At 42.6% G+C, this 22840-nt stretch overlaps 1 protein-coding gene across 1 annotated transcript in view; it reads left to right on the top strand.

Moving 5' to 3' along the window:
• SPATA16 (spermatogenesis associated 16) overlaps window positions 1–22840 on the top strand; it is a 476121-nt gene that overhangs the window by 224756 nt on the left and 228525 nt on the right. Inside the window, exons 8-9 of the mRNA XM_078665447.1 lie at window positions 6009–6173; window positions 18635–18718. Of these exons, the coding sequence (XP_078521573.1) occupies window positions 6009–6173; window positions 18635–18718 (249 nt within the window). The remainder of the gene's footprint in view (window positions 1–6008; window positions 6174–18634; window positions 18719–22840) is intronic.

The raw sequence follows: 22840 nt of genomic DNA, 5'->3' as shown, positions 1-22840 counted from the left end.
GTAGGTTATGTGTGGGCGGAGTTGGGCTCCGTGACACGAGAGCACTGCAGGGGGAGGAGAGGTAGGCGCACTCTGTAAGTGCACATGACGCTTTGGCCAGCTGTCTCGGGCCAGCCAAATCACCATGCTTACTATACATGTTCTCCACCCATGCAGCATTACAGCTTGGATGGAGAGCATGCCCAGGTTCACACTACCTGTTTGAATGCTGAACCACAATTCTCAGACCAATCACAATGCTGCATTGCAGCTTTGTGATTGGCTGTGGGAGCCAGGGTGCTTTCTGCTGCTAGATCTGAGATTAACAGGACGAAGGAGAAGCGGCAGCTGACTGGCCGGCCGTAGCCAGGTGCGTTTTTTAATTTTGTTATGCTTTTTATCCCCGCCCACCACTCCCGTCCAGTAGAAGCCACTACTGGTCTTGGGTCAATCCTGATTGAGATGGTGATCCAGGTTTAAGATAGAAACCAAAGCACTCAATTAATGGGGCAATTTGTACTGGACATGCAAGAAAAGTTTTGCGTTAGTGCTGCATGTAGTTGCTTCCAAACCTCAGGGTGGTGCCAGCTAAAGCACCTCCTGATTGGTCAGAAAATGGTCTCTCCTTCTGCTTGAGATATGCACTTACTCATCTAACACTTTCTCAGTCTGAAGTTGTCCACAACTAAGAACGTTTGCCTCAGAAGTCAATTTTGACAGAGTTTCTGGATTATGAGTAGATGTTGCATTCCACATTAAAAGATGTCAGGATTTCAAGTAAGGCATTTCCGAATAAAACGGGTATAGTTGAGTGAATCTGTATGTCCTGATATGACATGTTGTGGCAGGCAATCTACAACTCCCACAATGCACTGGACCACCTGGATGTGGACGATCCCAATGAGGGTCCGATGGCCAATGGTTCTTCGCATCTGGTGAGTATTTTTACCTGCATTTTGAAGGGGACTAGTGCCAGTAGTCCAGGGGGACTAATGGTGCTTCTGGCTTCCACAGGGGTCCTTCTCTTCAGGAGTGCTGAGTTTAAGTCAAGGACGGGGGTCGTAGACTCAGTTCCAAGTCTGTTTCTCCTGGGACAAAGTATCCCACTGTTACTTTGGTGCTGTGGGCAAAGTCTTGTTGTTGGCGACATGGGTCTCCTCTTGGTTCTTCCGTGATGCTAGTTGTTCAGATCTTTGGTTCTGCTGTCAGGGGGTCCCTTAAATTCTAGATTTAGGAGAGTTAGGGGTGTATTAACTGGTAGCCAATGGGCAGCTCGTCCCTGCAGCGAATTCGCACCTGAGGTGACCACATCTGGGGTGTAGGTCACCTTTTCTACCCATAAATGTATTTTCTGCCCCTTCTAAAGATGTCAGAAATCAAATTGTGGTGTACAGACCAGAAGATTTACCATGGAGGTGTGGTTAGCCTTCTGGGGATTTACACCTCCATACATAGCTAATTTCCTGCTAGCCCTGGTGCAATTGTTCCTTGGGAGGAGGGTGTTTGTTTCCTCCACTGGAAGTCAGCCCTGATGCATAAAAGAGCAGAGGCAGTACATCCTTTGAAGCTCACTACCTTGAGGTGCCACTTTACTAGCCTGTTTGGGAGGAGGGATGTGTGACCCCCTTCCTGCCCAACCCTTTGTTCTTGACTCCTGGTAGTGATCACACTGCCTGGCAGGAGGTTGAAATCCTGTCTTGGCCTCAGCAGGCATGGAAACGCATGGAGCTGGTTGGTGAGAGCACAGTGAAGCTGGGGCAACCAGGTAGACAACTTCTAAGGTGCCATCTGGGTGCATGCCACATCACCCAGGGCATGAGAATCATGTCAGGGGTGAGAACGCACATAGTTTGATACCAAACATGACATATTTTAGTTGTATGATAATGGAGCTGCCAATCTGGAGTTTGCCCATTTGGCAGCCCATGTTATCCTATGACCACTAATGGTAGTAGTTTCCAATGGGGAATGCCACTAGTAGTAGTAGTAGTAGTAAAAGTATGTTTATTAGACCATTGGTCTCTATTAACATGCTACATATTACAATAAATAGTATAAAACATATACAAAACAATTTCGCTGATACTTTAAAAAGGCGTTACCTTCACAGACAGTTACTACCTCTCTCCCACAGCTTAAAAATGTCATATAACAATACTCCTAAAATTGCAACGAGCAACAGTCACACTAACGCAAGGATAGTATTTCCACCTAAACACAAATTACTTTGAGCGTGTCCCACTATATTTCCATGCCAATTTCTATCCAATCATATTTGGTTCCAGCAGAGTCCTTTTCACCGCCTTCATATATTTTGCCATGGCGATTGCGATGTCAAGATTTGGCATGTCAGTAAGTAGATTAATTGCTAGAGGGCGCTCAAATATACCATATTTTAAAAACATAGGTCGTAAAAACTATTTCCGCTGTGACACAAATTTTTGGCAGTCTAGTAAAATATGTAAATTGTCACACTTAGTACCTAATCCACAGCAACATTTACCGTCAGGTTGTACCAATTCTGCTTTTCTATTTCCATGAGATGCCCAATGGTTAACCCCTATTCTCCATCTGAGCACTTCAGCTCTTAGTCCAGCATTAGGTAGTGTATCCAAAGAGGGGTACCACATATCATTCTCCCAACTATTCATCATATAATTGACTGATACTTTCTTTCTCAGGTATATCATGTCATTTTGCCTGGATACTTCTCTTCCTGCTGTTCTAAGCTCCCCATTTGAGGCTTCAACCGACAGTGTCACCTGGTCAAATTTTACTTTTAGGCTTTTACACATTGCCATGCCACTATAGGGACATATAGGCTTGCACTTTTATGTCCTCATCTTTAATATACTGCACCCTGCCTCCTGGGATGAGGAGGACTACCTTAAGATTGTCTGATATATAGTAACGGTAGTGCATTTAGCTGTGCCACACATGGTGAGGTCACAGCAGAGCTCAAGCAGTTTGCACTACTGCTGCAGTCTGCAATGGCAGGCCTGCTGTCAGTAGTTTGCTTGGGTTACCCAGGGTGGCACAAATCTGTGCTGCAGCCCTGGGGACTCCTTTACCATCTATGCCCTAGGTACCCGATGTACCATATACTAGGGATTTATAAAGGGGTAAAGTCTTTGCCAAGTTGGGATTACTGGGCCCTATTCACAGAACTAATTTAAGACAAAATCCTAAACTTACTACTTTGGGCATTCACAGAAGTTAGGATTTTGTCTTAAGTTTGTCTTAAGACAGACTTAAGACAGACTTAAGTAAGGATTTTGTCTTAAGTCTGTCTTAAGTCTGTCTTAAGACAAACTTAAGACAAAATCCTAACTTCTGTGAATACCAAAAGTAGGAAGTTTAGGATTTTGTCTTAAGTTAGTTCTGTGAATCGGGCCCACTAAGTCAAACATAACAGTTTTGGGAGTGAGCTCACACATTAGGGTCAGGGCAGCAGACTCCAGTGCAGTATTAGAGTCATAACCATCAGCATTTGGAGGAAAAAGTGGGGGTGACCAAACAAAAACTAGCACTTTCCTACAAGATCCAGTCAGGTATAACTGATGTGTTTGTGCTTCTTTAGTCTAAGAAAACACTGGTTCATGTATTGTCACCATTCAAATATGAAAGCACAATAGCTCAAGGGTAATAACAAAGATCTTTTGTCATTTCAAAACATGCTTTTCAGTTCATGAACACGCTTAGGCCATTAGAGGACTGCCCAGCAGTCACGTAGGTGTAACACTTTCATTGGTTTACTGCTTCTAGTGCAAACTTCATTGTACGCTATTGATTCCTTTTGATTGGCGAGTGCCTTCAATCTGAGGATACAATGGCTTATTTTAGATGTTTCGATCAGTTTCCTCGAAATAATTTCTAGATGATTCAAGGATGTTTTTAATTTTTGACCATGCCACATTTCAGATAGACTTCTGTACTCTTTCAGTTGCATAATGCCAAGGGAACATTTTCGTTAAGTCTCTCCAGAACACTAAATAATGACTCGTGCTTTTTAGTCAATTCCCTTATTCAGGTTTACAATCCATCTTGAGAAAATAATGTTATTGTAAACTAGGTAAATAGGGCGAGGTACTGAAGCAAGAACGAATAATCAAAAAGTACATGTCAATTATATTAGTTTTGAATAGGAGTACTTTTTTATTTTTTATTTCTTACTATATTTGACAATTTGTATCCTTTTCCCTAGCTTGTTTATAGTGCCCTTGTAGAATATTTTTGCTTTTTAATATGGATTGGCATTAGCTTTCCTTAGCAGTTTAACTATACTCTTTTTAGGAGAAACTAATTAATCTGCTATCCCTGCTATTAAAACACTCATCTGCTTACAGCAAGTCTGGAATTTTCCTATTCCAAGGAGGATTGCTAAGAAAAAAAAACAGGGAAAGTCATTAATATAGATGTTGAGTTAACAAGCTTTATAGTCTCTTGGATGTTGAAAATATCATCTATTCTAAAACCCTGAACATATAATACTTGAACTACTTAATTTATAGGCTCCTGCTCTATGAGGTTTGCAAAATGGGGATTGAGTTTAATTGTTTTCAATTTCCCTCATAACTAGGGGTAGATCCAAGGCTACTAAAAAGTCAAGGAAGTTCCTATCTTTTGCACGACCTAATTCATAATTGAACATTTCGATATGAATTTCTAGTCTATTGTCGGTAACCCGAGTCAATACTGTCCTTTTTGTAAAGGGTTTATATATTAACTTCATCAAAACAATCACCCAGGTTGATTAGGGGGTTGCAGAAAAGTTTTAATTTGACATCAACCAAGTGGATGGGTCAGTAGAATCTTGAGTTCCCTTATTCATAGAGGGTTAAAATGAAACTCTTACTTTTATATGGCATGACTGTATAGAAAGAGGAAGGCACTTCCAAAGGATACTAAGTTTTTTCTTGACATTTTATTGATCAGGTTCATCCAGTCTGTTAGACCATGAGGAGAGTTCTGCCAAATATTGTAATTGGTGATTCATATTCTTATTTTGAGCCTTACATAATGGTTACAATATGTGTACTAGTATTACCACATTTTTCCACTGCAGATTTAGGCTCTTGCTATGCGTTGTGTGGAATTGTGTTTTCAGATGTTTTCTCTTCAGAAATACAGTTCAACACTATTACAGACTCCTCCAGCTGCAAATTCCTCCCTGATATTTCTGGATGAGATTCCAACACCAGTAACACCACATCTGGCAATGCCACCAGCTTGTCTGGTCACCTACTGTATCTACCCATTGGCTTTACCAGCCCTTGATCGCACTTTTTCTCACTCTGTGCCTCACCTTTGACTCAGATCCATAACTCTAGACGGGCAGTTAACTGTAGTTAATGCCCCCGTAGAAGGTGTTAAACCCTGTTAACATTATTAAGAGAGATGACAAATGCTCCATTATTAGTCATAAGAATAGCACTTGCCAGTCTATATTGGGATCCAGAAGGTTTTTCCACCTCATAATGATAAAAAGAATACTTGTAATAATTTATTTTATTAAAATACTTCATCCATTGTTAATTGCCATATACAAGAGATTTCATAATTACTTAATGTATGACAATCACAGGTATCAGTTTACCAGCAGAGTTAGCCTGCACTGGAAGAAACATTTATTCTGTGCACCATAGTTTACTGAGGACTTTACATGTTACCTACTATTGCTATTCTCTGAACTCCAGTGTGACTGGGTTTCGATACCCACATTATATTGTTATTCATTTTCACACTACGTTGTTGAGCAAATTTTTAGCTATAGCTGCATTGCTGGCATTATGTGTTTTAAAGTACTTTTAGCCACAAAAAAACATTAATCACATTTTCCTATACCCATCACCCTATAAATGTATTGCAAATGGTAAGATTCTCAAAGTATGACTTCAAAGTCTACATTCAATCCCAGATCTACTCTGCAAATCTGAATGCAGCAACAAACCATGAAATGGGATCCCAGTAAAGGGGAGGTTGTGTTTTGTCATTCTTTCCTAACGTGGTTTCTTTTGCTGAGTGGTTAGGGCAGTCTCCGCGCATGCTCAGGTGTGATCGAGAAGTTGCAGTACGCCAGCTTCCTAAACCGACTACAGCGCGTCAAAGATGAGAGCCAGGCGATCAACCAGGCAATGGCCGAACTGGCGACCATCCCGTACCTGCAAGAGATTAATCAACAGGAGGCGGAGTTGGTACGTCTTTTTTTTTCTTTTTTACTTAGTTGGTTGGATACTAGGAAAAAAAATTAAACATCATGTTGGTCATGCTCTACTTGATTTGTAATATGTATAATTCAGTACTTTAAATAGGCCTTTACTGTCCGGTATGGAGTACCAGCACTTTTTTATTTTGAAAGGGACAGTATCGGCACTTTTCAAGACAAACGCAATACTTTGGATTGGAGAGTACCAGCACTTCTCGGAAACAAGCAGGTACTCTGGTACAGAGTACCTGCACTTCTATTTTCCATTTCAAGCACTGATATAATGCATATCTGCCAAGGTTTCGAATTTCTATTTGTGACATTTTCCTAAGTTCAGTATAATTATTTCAACGATAATGAGTGCCACTTTCTAGCAAGCAAAATCAAGCAATGGAAATGAGGGAACCATATAAATATCAGAAATTACACCCATTTGAGCAACCGGAAAAAGGTCTTAAAACTGCTGCAAAGCTCAAGAAATTGAATGGCACTAACGTAATGTCTTTGCAATCTGATCGCACTGTTAAGCTGAGCAGGAGGGCCCGGTAATGGAGACATTTTGATTTGGCTGGCACCTGGCATGCAGCCCGCGGCACTATAACTAGGGGTGGGCAGAATTTGCGTAGTTGCGCTACTCAAAGCTCTGCGAAATGATAAAAAATCTCTGCGAGCACGCAAAAGTTCCGCGAGCATGCAGAATTGCTTGTCCTGCGTGTTCATGATGCTTTTTTCCTGTTCGCGAATGCTGTTTGCGTGCTCGGGGAGAAATATCTTGTGAACACGCATTTTTAAAGCGCGAACAAGCAAAAAATTCCGCGAAGCCACGGACGCGGAATTTTGGGCAATTACGCGTTCTCCACGGAATGCGAAATTCCGCAAATTCCGCAAGCGGAACGGAATTTACCGCCCAGCCCTAACTATAACCAGGCAAATTGAATGCAGCACTAGTCGACTCGCTGGGTTCCCGACCCCCTCGACTCAGTTACACTACACCAAAGTGCGCCAACACATGGCTGCTGAAACTGAGCAGAGACAGACTGCGTGACTACACAGTTCTCAAGGTACAGGGGCACGGCAGGCAGCTCAGAATGAATGGAATTTCAGGGGTCAGGTCCTCCGGTGGTGGGATACCGGCCTCTGGCATGTGGTGCTACCCATGCTATATTCATTGCCAGTCAGCAGGCCAGTGTGTGCCACCAGCAGCACTGAGCAAGCTTTGTTTTAAGTTTGCTTTTTTATGCTACTTTAATAAAAGGAACTTATGGACCAGCACATTTACTCGTGTAGCAAGTTGTAGACAAACCTTACCAATATGTAAAATGAAAACTACCCTTCAGTATGCAAAGCGGGCCGCTTCCTAGCCACTGCGCAGTTAATCAAACTTTACAAATAGACTACACTTTCACGCTCCTTTTAGGTTTTCCTACTTTTTTGAGAGATATCAAGAATACCTGGATTAATTGGACATGAGAGAGGACCTTTTTCACAATAGATTTCTCTAACCTGGCTGCTGGACACTGACAGAATATTGGAAACAAAAATATTGTATGGACAGAATTTCGTTTCAAGAATATGGAGAACCAAAATATCGAGAAGATAAGTGAAGGGCATAAATCAAGGGTACATGCAGGTAGACGGCGTCTACCTCTATTTTCACAGGATAGATGTTGTCCACCCTGGCAAGAAGCTGAGCCCCAATGAGATATGCTGAACATGTCCAGGTGTCATTTTTAGACACCGGGACACGTTCAGAGGGCCTAAGCGTTATCTGCTTTCATTCCGAGCAGCGTTGTGCAGGCAGGGAATGGGCTTTTTTATTTTCACCTCCAGCTGGGCCAAATTTAAGAGCCGAAGTTAAGGGGCTAGTAGGCCACATTTTGCTACAATATTATCCTGGCTGGGTGTGGTTTGGAGCCTCACACTTAGATGCAAGAAGGGAAACAAAGGCATATTTACAATAAATTGGTGGAGCGCAGTGTTAATCCAAAACTGGGAACGCCAAACTGACAGTTTTAAAATGCAGGGATGCGCCATATTCACAAGAATGCGGTGCATCCCTGCGTTACCCCTAGCCCTAGAAAAGATGCCTAGCACCAGCTCAGGCGCCCTAGCAATATTTTTCTAGGGTTCCTGTTGCAGGGGCAATTGTTTTCTGTGCAGGAAGGCATACTTTTGTGCACATAAACAATCTTAACAAGGGATTTGCTCTATCCATGTGTGCTGCAGAATTCAGCACACATGGAGAGAGCAATATACGAGGAGAAATAAAACATTTCTCCTCGTATTGCCTGTTTAAGACCAGGTATTTCCTGGTCCAATTTTTGGCATTGCCCCATACCTTGTAAATATGGGGCAGCATCAAAAAGCAATGAGTGTTGTGGTGGAACGCCCACTGCAACACCTATTGCATGTCTCTTTCATTCTGAGTGCTGCGTGAATAGAGGCATTATTTACAAGGCGGCATTAAGCCACAAAAAGTGGCTTAACACCGCTTTGTAAAAAAGGCGACGGAGTTAACGCCACCAGACCATCAAAATAAGTTATGTTCTGGTGGCATTAACTCCTTGTACATATGCCCCAACAGTTTATCACTACATAGATACTTAAGAGAGGCATGCTTTTGACTTTGTTCAGTCACTGTATATAGGAGATATGCATGCACTGTAAGAATGTCAGATGTGTTGATCTATCCCAGTGTTTACACAAATAACAATTTAAATACCACTATTTTATTTCTTTTGTAACGCTACTCATCCCAAATGCAGGGTGTCAGAGCAATTTACTTAACATACACATTATACATTGACAACAAAATATGTAAGTCTATAAATCAATGTACAAGATGTGTTACATAAGACAGCGAGGGTTACAAGCTGTAGGAGTCACATGTCCTTTATAGCTCAATGTGATTTATTAAAAGGATTACAATTTAAGAACTGAAAGTTACAAAAGGATCTCTGCTTTAAAATCATCTGCATCTCACATGATGTGCTTTTCAGGAGACACATTAACCATCAATGCTACTTTGATTAAAATCTGGGACTAGACAAAACACAGATCTCTCCAGCAAATGCTTTAAACTCCAGAGTTACCGAACCATTATAAAAATTCTTTGATGGTTACTGGCCACACAAAGATCTCTGCACCAGGTGCCTCAACCCCATAAGATATTTTAAAATGCAGACTTTGCAAACAATGAAGCAGGACAGATATACGGCAATTTGTTCTCTTTGTTACTAATTTCTTTGTGGCAGAGTTAAAAAAATAAATTATTAGTTGAGGCCCAGATTTTGCGTTGGGGTTGCGCCACTGTTTTTGGCACAATCCGATGCAAAATCTCATTTGTTAAATCTCGTAATGCACTTCAATGCGCTCACGATAAACCTGCTAAACATATGTGAGCTTTTAATATCTGATGTTACTTCTTTTGATGTCATTTCCTATGATGTCACGTGCCATTATGTCACTTGCATACTGCCTAACTTGGTTTGTCCCCCCCACTTCTTTTTTAAGTACTTGTGGCCCGGGTAAGTGCAAATAGCTAAGTTAGATTTACTATTCTTAACTCCACATCTATGACCCTTGAAGATATATACATTGTCAAGGTACATATATGTGGAGTTATATATAGTAAAACACTGCTTACCTATAGAAGCTTACCTTGACATATTTTTGTCCTATATATTCTTGACACAATATTTAGTCCAACGATATTTTTGATTCTGATATTCTGTCTAAACACCGCCAGTGCTCCTAAAATGAATGCAGACAGGGAAATGTTTGTTTTTCTTTCAAACTGTATATATCATTTGTAAGCTCAGTAGACAAGCCAACTTTACAAGCCACTTTCTTTGAGTAGTTGTGTCTTATCCCAACTTCAGATATGGTTTACATCTGAATTTACTGAGTAAAACACATTTGCTCACAGAAGAAAGTTAATCGGGCCGGGCATGTACATTCAGGAGAAAGGAGGTGTGCAAAAAACAAACACAGCTCCTTCCTTTTTAGAAGGATTGGCAACACAACTATCCTAATAATTCTGCCTGCAAACTCTTTAGCTCTTAGTTGCCTACTTGAGAACTTATTTCCGTGTTTTGGCTCAGGGCAGCGCCACAAGGAATCTTGCCAAACTGCCCTGAGTCAAAAGAAAACAACAGGTATGGCCCTGTTTATGAGATCCAATGCATTCTTGTCCTTTTCCCCCGCGATGGCGCCCAATGTGCTGCCATGCAACCACGCAGATACCCTTGTGACATGGTGCAAGGGTGCCTGCGTTGTAGGAGTGATTGTTTTTGTGCAGGAAGGGACACCTTCCTGCACAAAACAATCATGAGAGGATAAAAGATATTTCTCCTCGTTGCGCCTCCCTCATTAGTAAATCTGGGAATATTTCAGATTCCATGGGTGTTGCGTGGGAACACCCACAACAACACCCATTGAATGCCCTTTTCATGCAATATTCTGCGTGAGGATGGCACATATTCACAAGGCCATGAAAAACCACGTAAAGTTGCTTTGCATGGCCTTGTAAATATGCTTTGCCACATTGAGCCACCAGAGCGATAATAAAGTGACGCTCCGGTGGTGAAAAGTGTCACTAGGACCTCGTAAATGAGGCCCTTGGTCTTTAGCACTTTACAAGAATTATGCTGGTGATGTGTTGGACAGCTCAGTATGTTTTCTGCAAGGGTATTCTGGATTCTCAATGATGCCATGGATACATCCATTTTAAAGTTTCAGGTCCACATATATGAAAGCATTTTTTACTTTGCAAACCATGTGCAGGGCAGAATTTCAGGCTTAGCAAAGGGAAAACCTCAATTTGCTATATATTTAAGTGCATTGAGTCACAATTTTCAAGACGCACAATGAATGCCCCTACAAATCTCAAGGAAAATGGAGCGGCAATGGACGGTTCCCCTCTTCTGCAACATGTACAAGAAAGGATGGCTTGCAACGGTTCTGGATGTTGCAAAGCATTGAAATGCTATTATTGGCATTTGTAACAGGATTGGTCTCTGAGAAATGCCGATTTAAGGACCACAAAGCACTCTAAAAGGAAGGATGCATCGGATCCATAGCAAACAGGGCTCCAAATACAGAATCTAGGGAGGGAAGTAGACCACACTCATACGCCTTTACTCTTCGCGTAGACATCAGTACTGTCAGTATAGCTGTGAAGGGTGGTGATTGGCGAGAAACCCACTCATTGCATCAGCTTTTTTTGCTTTTATTTGCATAATTTACTTTGCTGAGTGTGGTGGCACTTAGCCTTGTGGGTCAGCCAGCTAACCAGTTCCAGAGACCATTCTGGTCTGTATCAAATCCTAGATGACTGTCGGCTTGCACCCTTTATTTTGGATCTGCCTCCTCCAACCTTGTTCGATAAATGCCTGTGTGAACCTCCAGGCTGTGTTCCCTTTGTTTGTAGGTACCAAGGGCCATATGTAGGTAATCTCTATTTACCTATTCTTAAATACCGAAATTTACCGATTCGGTATTTAAGACTAGGTAAATAGTATGTAGGTAATTATTCGGTAACTTTTACCGAATCGGTAAAATTCGGTAAATACCGATTCGGTATTTACCAATTCGGTATTCCCCATTCATTCCTATGGGCCTGGAGGCCCATAGGAATGAATATGAATTACCGATTCGGTAAATACCGAATCGGTAATAAGGGGAAGACTTACAAGGGTGACAGGGTGTCAAATTGACACCCTGTTGCACCCCTGAATAGTGCATGGGTGCATATGTGGCACACATACATACCCTAAGGGCATGTATGTCTGCCACATGGCACAGGTAAAAAAGCCTAAAATTGCTTTTTTAACGGTTTTCAATATTTACCACCAACTTGTAGTTGGTGGTAAATAACGAATCCTTAAATGAGGAATACACTCACTTGAGTGCTCCCTACATTAGGGTTTTGGTAAATTACCGAATTGGTATCTTAAGAATTCGGTAATTTACTGATTCCTTAAATTACCGATTCGGTAAATTACTGAATCCTTCAATTTGGCCTCCTACATCTGAAAAGCCTAATACCGGTCGGTAACGGCCGAAATTCGGTAATTTCGTCCGTTACCGACCGGTATTAGGCTACCTACATCTGGCCCCAGGTGCACTATCTTTCAAATTGTGGTTGCTATAGTGTACTTCTTTAGTGAGGTTTATATGTCTTTGAATCACCAGGGTCACAAACCTTCCCCCTTACCAAATTGCTACAAAGTTACCATATTTACCTTTAATTCAGTATCCCTGATTCAGCAACGGCCCATGCAGGTAAGAGCGGTGGGGCCGGGTTGGGGGGATTCCACAGATGACCACGAGGGAAAAGTAAATAAATAATGAATTTCCCCTCGTTGTCGTCTGTCGAAATCCCCCCCCACCCAGTCCCACCGATTTTACCCGCACGCGTCGTGGCTGCCCGGATTGTTAAAGTATTGTTAGAGCTTGGGCTTTGTGAACAGTCACTGTTTGCAAACACGATGAAACCAGATTACCAGTTCTTTACTGGCTTGTATTGGTTTGATGTTTTTCTCAATTCTGGGCTTCTTAAACATCAGAGCTCTGTGTACTTTAGGAGACTGTAATCATTAGTTTAACAAACATTGCATATTTAGTCAGAGTTCCTGGATTTATTGACATACAGTGGGATTGTGAGCTGTTCTGTAGGATTATCCATTTTTTCTGCAGGTAAATCTTTTTCCTAAGCAGAACAATCATGCTTCTTTTGAGTAGTGCACTGCTGAGCTCCAACAGTATGCACTGCAATGAGCACTAAGGCCATTTCTTCAGAATAATTCACTAAGGGGCAGATTTACAAGCCCCGTACGCCACATTTGCTTCGCCATGCGTCACTTTTGTGACGCAGTGGCGGAGCAAAGCCTGCACCATACTGTGGGGTATTTACAACGTTGTAAAGACCTGCGCCACATGTGGGCGTTCCGGCACAGGGGGGGGCGTTCCGGCGCAGGAACCCCTCCGAAAAGTGGCTGAGTAAAATCTACAAGATTTAACTAAGTCACTTTTACGGCCATGCTACGTCAAAACCCTGTGCCTGCTTGAAGCAGGCGTAAGGATTGACGCAGCATGTTAGGCATAGGGGCACCCCGAGCCTTGCTGGAGCTGTGTCGCGCTTGCAACGCGACTCCAGCAATGCGCCGCTTTTCCGCCGGGGGATGTAAAACACATCTGCCCATACGTGCGCCACAGTGCGCCGCATTGTAAATGCATAAATTCAACAAAGCAGACAATCAATACATAAAGAGCTAAATCAAGAACAAAAACAACAAACACAGGAATATCTTTTGATAAATATATTTCTTATTTATACTTCAAAATTCATAGGGTACATTCAACACTGAAGTTGAATCCAATGCATACAAATGAAAAAGGTACATCCTAGTTTGACCTATAATTCATAAGTAAAAAATCCACTCCTGATAAAATCATAAACATGACCGATATCTTCACAAATAAAACAGTCACTTAAAGTATATCATATCTAACACAGTGGTTCAGCACCCCACAAAGTACACAATGATAAAAAGTAGTCAGAGCAATAATCAAGAAAATAATTTCAGCAGGACTTAAAGTTTTCTTTCTTTGCTTTTATTCAAAGTCTTCATGAAAAAACGTAGCCAACGCGTTTCGTCCAAAGGACTTCTTCAGGGCGACAGATATTTGAAAACGTAAGTCGGTAGTTTTTCTCTCAGACTTTATAGTTCAAAGCTCCAAGTATGCATTGCATTTTTAGCCTTATTATAAAGGAAAATAGTCAAATCCTTTTATTCAGTGTACATCAAGGCAGATACGTCATCAGAATGGTGCCATTATTCACAACCAATTCGTATGGTATCAATTTTAGTCTTCACGACGTGTTACTTCTCCCTCGGTCCCGGTCTCGAGTATGTAGTTCCACTACATACTCGAGACCGGGAAATTATTTTCTTGATTATTGCTCTGACTACTTTTTATCATTGTGTACTTTGTGGGGTGCTGAACCACTGTGTTAGATTGCATAAATGTTGGGAGTCTAGGGGTATATGACTTCAGGTTCCTGGCACCCACAACAGTTAACTGGACCATACAACATTGGATAAAGTGCAGTCATCTGTGCCCTATACCCTTGTTCTAGTGTGTTTTACTTAAAGTATATCAATACATAAGGAAATCGACGTTACTTTCGACGTTTTGGTCTTCTATTGTTTGAATCCCTCAGACCATCTTCAGGACGGTGGTTTTAAGTAATTTTCTAAAAATAAGATGGTTCTAACATTCTCTTAATGGAAGAAGAAGGTCATTCCAATGCTTGGGTCCAAGGTATGAAAAATATTTAACCCCCAATCTCGCTCTCCTGATTCTAGGAACTGTTAGCAGATATTTTGTGCTGGAGCGCAAGGCTCTCGATGGATGATAGGGAATAAACTTTTCGGACAAATAACTGGGGCCAAGATTGTGCAGTGCCTTGTGAACGGTACAACATACCTTGAACTTTATTCGTTGACGTATTAGGAACCAATGCAGTTTTAGGAGAATCTGTTAATTGATGCTTCATTGGCAGAGAACAGCAGACCATTACAATAGTCTGAGCGGCTCAATATAAGTGCCTGGAAGTAAAGGAAAGACTCGTCGGAGTAGGCCCAAGGTGTAAAAGCATACACCCACTGTCTGACCAACATGCTCTTTAAAAGAAAGAGCTTGGTCTAACCGAACTCCCAATTTTTTAATAGAAGTTTTAGGGACAGGGGGCTTTCCAAGATTGATGGGCCACCAATTTGGGGACCATAATAGTGGGGCCTCTCCAAAAAGTTAGAGCTCGGTTTTACCAACGTTACATTGGAGGAAATTACTCCTCATCCATTGTGAAATGGCATTCATGCCCCGAGAGAAGGTCTCCTGGATGGGTGGAGTAAGTACAATTAGCCAAGGGAGCCACATAGATGTTGAATAGAGTGGGGCTCAAACAGGAGCCCTGTGGAACTCCCTTGGTAAGTCCCATGGGTGCAGAACGGTACGCGCCTAGAGTAACCGACTGAGTCCGGCCAGAAAGGAAACTTGCCAACCAACGAAAGGCAGAATCCCTTAATCCCACTTCCTTCAGCCTTCCGAGCAGTATTTGATGGGAAACAGTGTTGAATGCGGCGGATAGGTCCAATAGCACCAGAATCATAGAATGGCCCTTGTCTAGGGTCATTCTGATGTTATCTGTGACCTCTAGCTTGGTTGATTCGGTGCTATATTTGGGCCTAAAGCCTGACTGAGATAGGTCTAGGCTGCCTGAAGACTCGACAAAGCTAGTTAAGTAATCATTGACATGTCTCTCTAATACTTTACTCGGAAAGGGCAGGAGTGAGATGGGGCGAAGATTGGTCATGTCGGTCAGAGGGGCCTTTGTATTCTTTCGAATGGGCATTATCTGTGCTGCTTTCCACTCCAGATAGGTTCAAAAGATGTTTAAACAATGGTGCAAGTTGAGGGATAAGTGTGTTAACTATTCTAGCAGGAATTATATCACTAGGAGAACCAGACTTCACTTGGTGCATTAAAATCTCTACATCTGTGATAGAAAGTGGGGGAAAATTTTCGAGTGACGTGGAGGCAATCTGTCCTAGTACATCCGCTGTCACAGGTGGTTGAAGTGGGCTACTCGAAGAGACGATACTGTCATAAATTTATTCAATTTTTTGTAAAAAATGTAATGCAACTTTTTGCAAAGTAATTCTGTGGGGGCTTCTGTGTTTTCACAAGCCTTAGGGTTAATAAATTGCTGGAGAATGTTATATAAAACCTTCTGCGCATTACCAGCCAAAAAGAGCTCGGTGGAAATATGATTCCTCCGTGCAAGCTTGATACTATTATGATAGTTCGACATATACGCTAAGAACTGGGTTTTGTCACTTTCCTTGTGGGAGATACGCCATCTCCTCTCATGTTTTCTACAACGTTTTTTTCAATGAGAGTAAGTGAGGTGTATACCAAATGGCTTGCTGGCGTTTTGGGTGAGTGGGAGAACATTTTGTTGGAGCAAGATGGTCTATAGTTTGGATTAATGCTAAATTATGGTTTATAAGCGCTTCTTCTAGACTATCAAGGAGTTTATTCCAATGGACTTTCAGGGAAGCTTGGAAGTTCTCTGGGGTGATCTTCTGCCCTTGTCTGTGGGTCCTGCTAGCTTCTTGATATTGGCTCCTATGTTCTGTTTTATGAGTTTTAATTGCAAACTTAATTAAAGCATGATCCGTCCATGTGAGTTGCTCTGGTGTCTCACAGTGTATGTTAGGGGAGTTAGATAAGGTAATGTCTAAAGTATTGCCAGCCCTGTGGGTAGGGCCTTCATTCAGTTGTTTTATGCCCAAAAGTGAAAGATCGTTCAAGAAGGCGGATGACTCCACATTATTAGAACATTCACTGTGGATGTTAAAGTCGCCTAATAATAGGAAATTGAAGCTGGCAAGTACATGAGGAGCTAAAAATTCAATCAGTGTATTTGAGAGATCTACCAAGGGGCCAGGGGGGCGGTAAACCAGAGCCCCCTTCAAGCTGGCTTGCGCTAACAGGTGAATTTGGAAAATGAGAACTTCCATCTTTGAGTCACAGTATTCGTCTAAAACGGAAACTTTGATGCTATCCTTATGTATAATGGCAATCCTTCCCCCCGTCTTGGCTGGTCTATCCATTCTAATACACTTGTAACCATCTGGTATGGCCAAAGAGATGGAAGGCGTAGAGTGGGGCTTGAGCCAGGTTTCCGTTAGAAACCCCAGTTCTGGCTGTGTTGAAGAGAATAGATCCAATATTTCCGTAGAATGCTTGGGTAATGAGCACACATTACAGAGTACATTTTTCCATTCCCTCTCGTTCCTAGTTGTAGGGTGTGTCCCACCTAACAGGGGGGCATGCATTGTATGATGGGGAACCTTATGTAGTAGGGAATGGTCAGAAGTAACCCAGATTTGCTTTAAATTGGCAGCATTACTCTAATATTGACAAAATCTGCACGAAAAGGGGCCTTCCAATACTGGTGGGAGGTAGAGTTGGCTGCACGGGGTGTTGCTTTTCCTAAGATCCAGTAATCCCTGTCTGGTGTATCTCTCAGTTTTACCTGCGGTCTTAGAATCTGTAGTGACACGACCAGGGGTCTGGCCTCTGGCATCGTCCTGGCGCGGACGCGCCAGCGCGCCCGCTGCACGTGTCCTCTGTGCGTTGCCAGAAGCATCCCTTAAAAGAGGGTGGTTGGGGCACTAGAGTGCCAACCACCTTCCGCCGGAAGTGGGAAAATTGGCAGCAAGGAAGTATGTTTAGAGGAAAGATTAAAATAGTCTCCCTCCACAACAAATGAGCAACGCTCGCGGTGGACCGGGGAGTAAGCACACACGCAGTCAAGTTTTAAAAGATTCTAATTATAGCAGCATGAAAGAAGTTAAACAAAAATCCAACCTACGAGTGTCACCCACTGATAATAACGCGTCATTTCATTAAAGCAGGGGTCTCCAACCTTTTCTGTGATCCAAGCTAGTTATTTTCAATTAAATCATACCGCGCTACTAATAGTTTCAATGTGGTAATAGTGACCCTGTCAGGCAAGATTACAATGATCACCTCAGTGCATCAGGCAGAGATACCAGCAGAGAAAAGTCTTTATCAATTTGTAATGCCTCTATATGGATAATACATACCAAATATAGCTACAATGCCGCTGGCACCATGGTCATAATATTATTAATAGGTCTCCCCAAAGCCTCATTATTTATCACTCCGATATCAGCTTTAAATATATTTGTAAATCCAACCATTTTTCTCCAAACATCAGGTAATGAGTTCTGAAAATAAACACATTTTGGGCACTCTTTTCAGTTTTGGGGTACATATATTACTCAACCATATGAAAACATCTAATTTATCAGGCTGTAAACAGGAGAGCTACTTACAGGTAGCTGGGAGATCTACCAGTAGCTCACTAGGTACTTGTTGGAGATGCCGGCATTAAAGCATTATTTAGAATCAGCTGCAAAAACAGAGATGTGTAATAATCTGTGTAGAGCACTTTCTGAGCGTGGATTTAGCTCGTGCATGTGTCACTGGAGCCATTTCTAAATGAGGGTAAATTGATCCACAATGGAAAATAATGTTGATGATGATGTATGCGCTGTGTTACCCCACACTTCTATTATCAGAAAACATCAGCATTTGCCGAAACTTGTCAGGCGAGGTTTACAGACACTGTAGAGGAATTTGTTTTTGTTTAACCATTGAGTATTTCACCCACAACGAGGCTGGATAACGGCCGAGGAGCGGGCACCATGTCCCCTGCTCGTTGCACGAAAGATGAGTAATAAAATCATCAGTGTACAAATGATTTTTTAATTAGGCTTTAATCTGTGTATTTAGAGCGGGTATTTCTGTGCGAATTCCAGCCTGATAATCTTTATCTTTGTGCCGCAGCTGCAGTCACTAATGGCAGATGCCACCGACGCCCTCGAAGGGAAGAGAAGCGACGGAGAACGTGCGTGGAATAAAATCCAAAAGGTAAAAAATGTGCAGCTAAATACAACAGGCACAGGATGCGAGGTTTCTCTGCAAAAAAAAAAAACACCTGCGCTGTAGTTAATTGGAAAGTGCTTGCAGTGTTTGAACCGAATCCCTCTCAAGCCAGTGGGGAAAATATGTGGGCACCATTAAGGTGCGTTCCAAGGCTCACAGACATTCTTTTATTGTGTCCATATTTCAAAGGTGTGCTGAAGAAGAATTCTGCCTTCAACTGTTTGTTTTTTCCCCTTTCTTAACATTGTTAGAATTGTTTTAATGGCCAGTTTGGTTTCCTTACAGCCTATTAACAAATAAATCTGGCACTGCCCTTAAAGGCACCTTCCGTTGTTCAGAAAAATAAGAGGCATATCAGGCAAGGGCAATATCGCCGCTTTAGCGGGACTTTTCCCCGCTAAGGCGGGGATATTTTTATCGCCCTATCAGCAAGCAGTCGCTAACAGCAGTTAGCGACAGCTTTTAGGTGATAGCGACCGGTTTGGGGCCCGCTTTGGATGTGAGCGATATTTATGGCTAATGACATGCAAAGTGGGCATACCCAAACTGTTAGCAACTGAAAGCAGTTGCTAACACAGCTATGGCCTATTAGCAACGCAGGCTTAGCGATAAAAAAAGTTGCGCTAAGCGCAATTATCGCTAGAATCTAACGCCTGCTAATAGACTTACCTGTGTATTCAATGGGAGGTGGATTGTCAGGTTAAGCCCCCATTGGCGTTAATGCGTGAATATCGCTGGATTTCCAGTGATATGCACGCATTTCGCCGCTATCGCTGGATATTTTAGCACAATGGAGAAAAACGTTGCTAATAGCATGTTTTCTCCCCTAACATATCCAGTGATAGGCAGCGATAAAAAAAACACGCTAAGCGTGTTTAGCGATACATATTGCAATTCCTTGCTAATATGCACCTAAGTTTTCCAAGCACCTGCAGGTTTGCTAACATTCATAACTAATGTGCATTCTATATTGTTCCTTTGTTTGACGAGGTCCGCTTGAGTTTTAATACCTATTGTGACATCATTTCAACATTTACGTTTGTGCATTCCATATTGTATGTCATATTGCCTGGGGAATCCTTTGGCGTATATTACAGAGAGAAGCCCACATCTACTGCTCGCGCAAAAGAAGCCTGAAAACAAATTCAGGAGGGAAATGTAAAGCTATGCATGATTTTATAACACCAGACATTGAAGCAGGAATGTGCTCATTACGGTAAACAGCCCTCACAACGAAGCCGTCACCCCGCATGCAATTACAACGCAGTCGTTAGAACGACCGTGTGTAACAACGGATACCATTACCACGCAAGTCGTAGCAAAGACTTGCGGATGGGGGTGAAGGTGTTGGATATAAAATCTAACAGCTTCCCTACTGTCCGCACGTACTGGATTTGGAATAGTAAATTATACTATTTCAACATCCAGCGTCCTCCTCCGCAAGCTGTTGTTCCGACTTGCAGAGTAATGGTATGTGTTGTTACAACGTGGTCGTTGGAACAACCGCATTGTAATTGCATGCGGAGTGAAGGCATGCGTGAAAAGGATGCATATTCGCTCATTACAACTACCGTAGTAATTCTGATGGAATTACTGCTCCCTTCCATGCTTTGTACCACGAAATGGGTTGTAAAGTGGTAATACCGACAATGGCGGCTGCTCCGCTAAGGCGAAGGAGCGTCGCCCCACTGCTTGTACTGCAAGCTGAATACAACAAATACAATGATAATAAAGTTTGTTATTATCATTTTGTTGTCTGTATTCAGCTTGCAGCTGAAGCGGGGGGAAGGGCTGGGCTCCCCGCATCACAGGGGGAGGAGTGGTGAAAGCACCTAAAGTGCGCATGATGGTTTGGCTAGCCATCTTGGGCCTTCCAAACTGGCATGCGCACTCTGCATGTTCTCCAGGTTTACAGCCTGCATGGAAAACATGCACAGTCTGCAAGCCCCCGTCTGAGCACCAAGCCATGGTGCTCAGACCAATCACAACGCTGCTAAGGCAGCATTGTGGCTGGCCAGGGGATTCTGGGAGGCTGTGTGCTTCCTGTGGAAGAAGAAGGGAGGACGGAGGAAGAAAAGGCGGCAGTCAGAGGTGTAGGTAAGTGCTTTATTTTTTATTATTTCCCACCCCTTCCCTCCATCTACCTCTCCCCACCACTCTTGTTCAGTAGAAGCTGCTACTGGTTTTCATCTATTCTGAAGCGCAAAACGCATTGTGGTGTGACTTACCTGAGAAAATTCTTCAATGATTCAGGTAGGATGATTACTAAAAAGATCAGAATACCAATCCCGAAGCAAAAAGCTGTTTGAGCCCAAATAGGGATTCTAGCTCGGATCCAACTGAGGCTGTAAATGGTAGAACTCAAAATGGCTGACAAACAGTGCAGAGCCAAGAGACACCTCACACTTTCACAAAGCCTTACTGAAATGAAAGGAACAAGTATCTCCATTTTCAATGCATCACCCTTGAAACTAGGTAATTTTGGCATTGCATAAATTGACCACCTGCTGACATACTGCTATATTTGCACCAGCGCGTGCGTCATCTACAATTTCGACATTGCAGATATAATCTGCGCAAATCTTGCATTGACTTCCAGAGGAGGAATTCATGAGCCTAGGGTAGAGTGTTTAGAAAAATACCCCCCCCCGCTTGTGAAGTACTGCAGACTGGATTGAAATTCAGGTTCAGCTACCCGTTAGAGCCCGATTACGAGTCTGGCGGTCTACAGACAGCCTGACTTGTGGGGGTGTGGTTGTGGTGGTCTCCTGACCACCCTATTAGGATTCGGACAGTAAGACTGTCACAGCCGCCAGGGAACCACCATGCCCTAGCAGTATTGTGGCGGTCAGGAGACTGCAAAATGCTTGGGGGGACCGCCGGGTGTCATGGTGGTTCCTCCTCCATGAACACCGTTGCGGAGAAGAAACAAAGGGGCCGCCTCCGTATGTGGTGCACATGGGGGGCACAGCATATGCCCCCATGTGTGCATGCACACCAGTTCCGTGCAGGAACTGTTTTTGGCGCTCCCATTACGGTGCCCATTCTCAGGGCACCGCCATGAAAACGTCGAAAGAAAAGCCCGCGAGACAGGGGGAATCTCCTAATCGGGCGTGTGGTCTGACTGCGGCTTTAGTGGTGCTGCGGCCGGGCAGACCTGGCGCCACAATGCTAAAGTCATAATCAGGCCCTTAGTGTAGGTGTCTTGAATTATTTCCTGTGGCAGAGGTCATAATCAGTCAAGTAGGAGAATTTGAGTTCACTGTGATTACTAAACACCTCTCCAAGCACCTACCTTGAGCCAGGAGGACACATTGCGGCTACACCGCCGAGCAATCTGCAGGAGCTCTGCCTTTTTAATTCTGGAAAAAATATTCAGCTAGAACACATCCAAATGTATCATGTAAAGGCTAGTAGAGAGTTAGCACACAATATGGCAGCATGAATATCGGTGTGTCACATACATAAATAGGTTGCTTTTCCAGTGAAAAATCATTAGGTGTAATGTTTACATTTTAGGGGTCTGTTTCGACAGTAGGCTTTGGCACCTGAGAACCTGTTTGGCTTCACTACTGTTATCTCAGTGCATTAGTTTACTGAAAATTGTGATCATATTTTAAAGAGAAAGGGCCATATGTATCATTCAAAATTGTGATCGCAAACGCCGAAGTTCACAGAATTTCGGCATTTGCGATCGCAATTAGGCTTAATGGTATGTATTATAGAAAAACTGCTTCGCAAAATAAAGAATCGCAAAATTTGCCATTCCTTATTTTGCAAATGCATTTAAGGAATCGCAAATTGCGAATTCTTAAATGGAATGTATGAGGCACCCAAATTGTGCGAATATGGCATAGGGAATCGCAAATTACCACCAACTTCAGGCCCATAGGAATGAATAGGGAGGTATTCCTTAATTGTGAATCGCAATTTGCAATTCGCAATTAAGGAATATGTAGGATTCGCAAAATTATTTGCAAATCCTTAATACATAGCGCTTTGTGATTCTCAAATAGTGATTCACAAAAAATCGCTATTTGAGTATCGCAAAGCCAAAGTTTCATACATATGGCTCAAAATCCCAAATTTAAGTCTCTACATTTGCGA

Source organism: Lissotriton helveticus, chromosome 11 (genome assembly GCF_964261635.1).
Source record: "Lissotriton helveticus chromosome 11, aLisHel1.1, whole genome shotgun sequence".
In the NCBI taxonomy this organism is placed as follows: Eukaryota; Metazoa; Chordata; class Amphibia; order Caudata; family Salamandridae; genus Lissotriton; species Lissotriton helveticus.
This window is presented reverse-complemented; position numbering and strand designations above follow the sequence as displayed.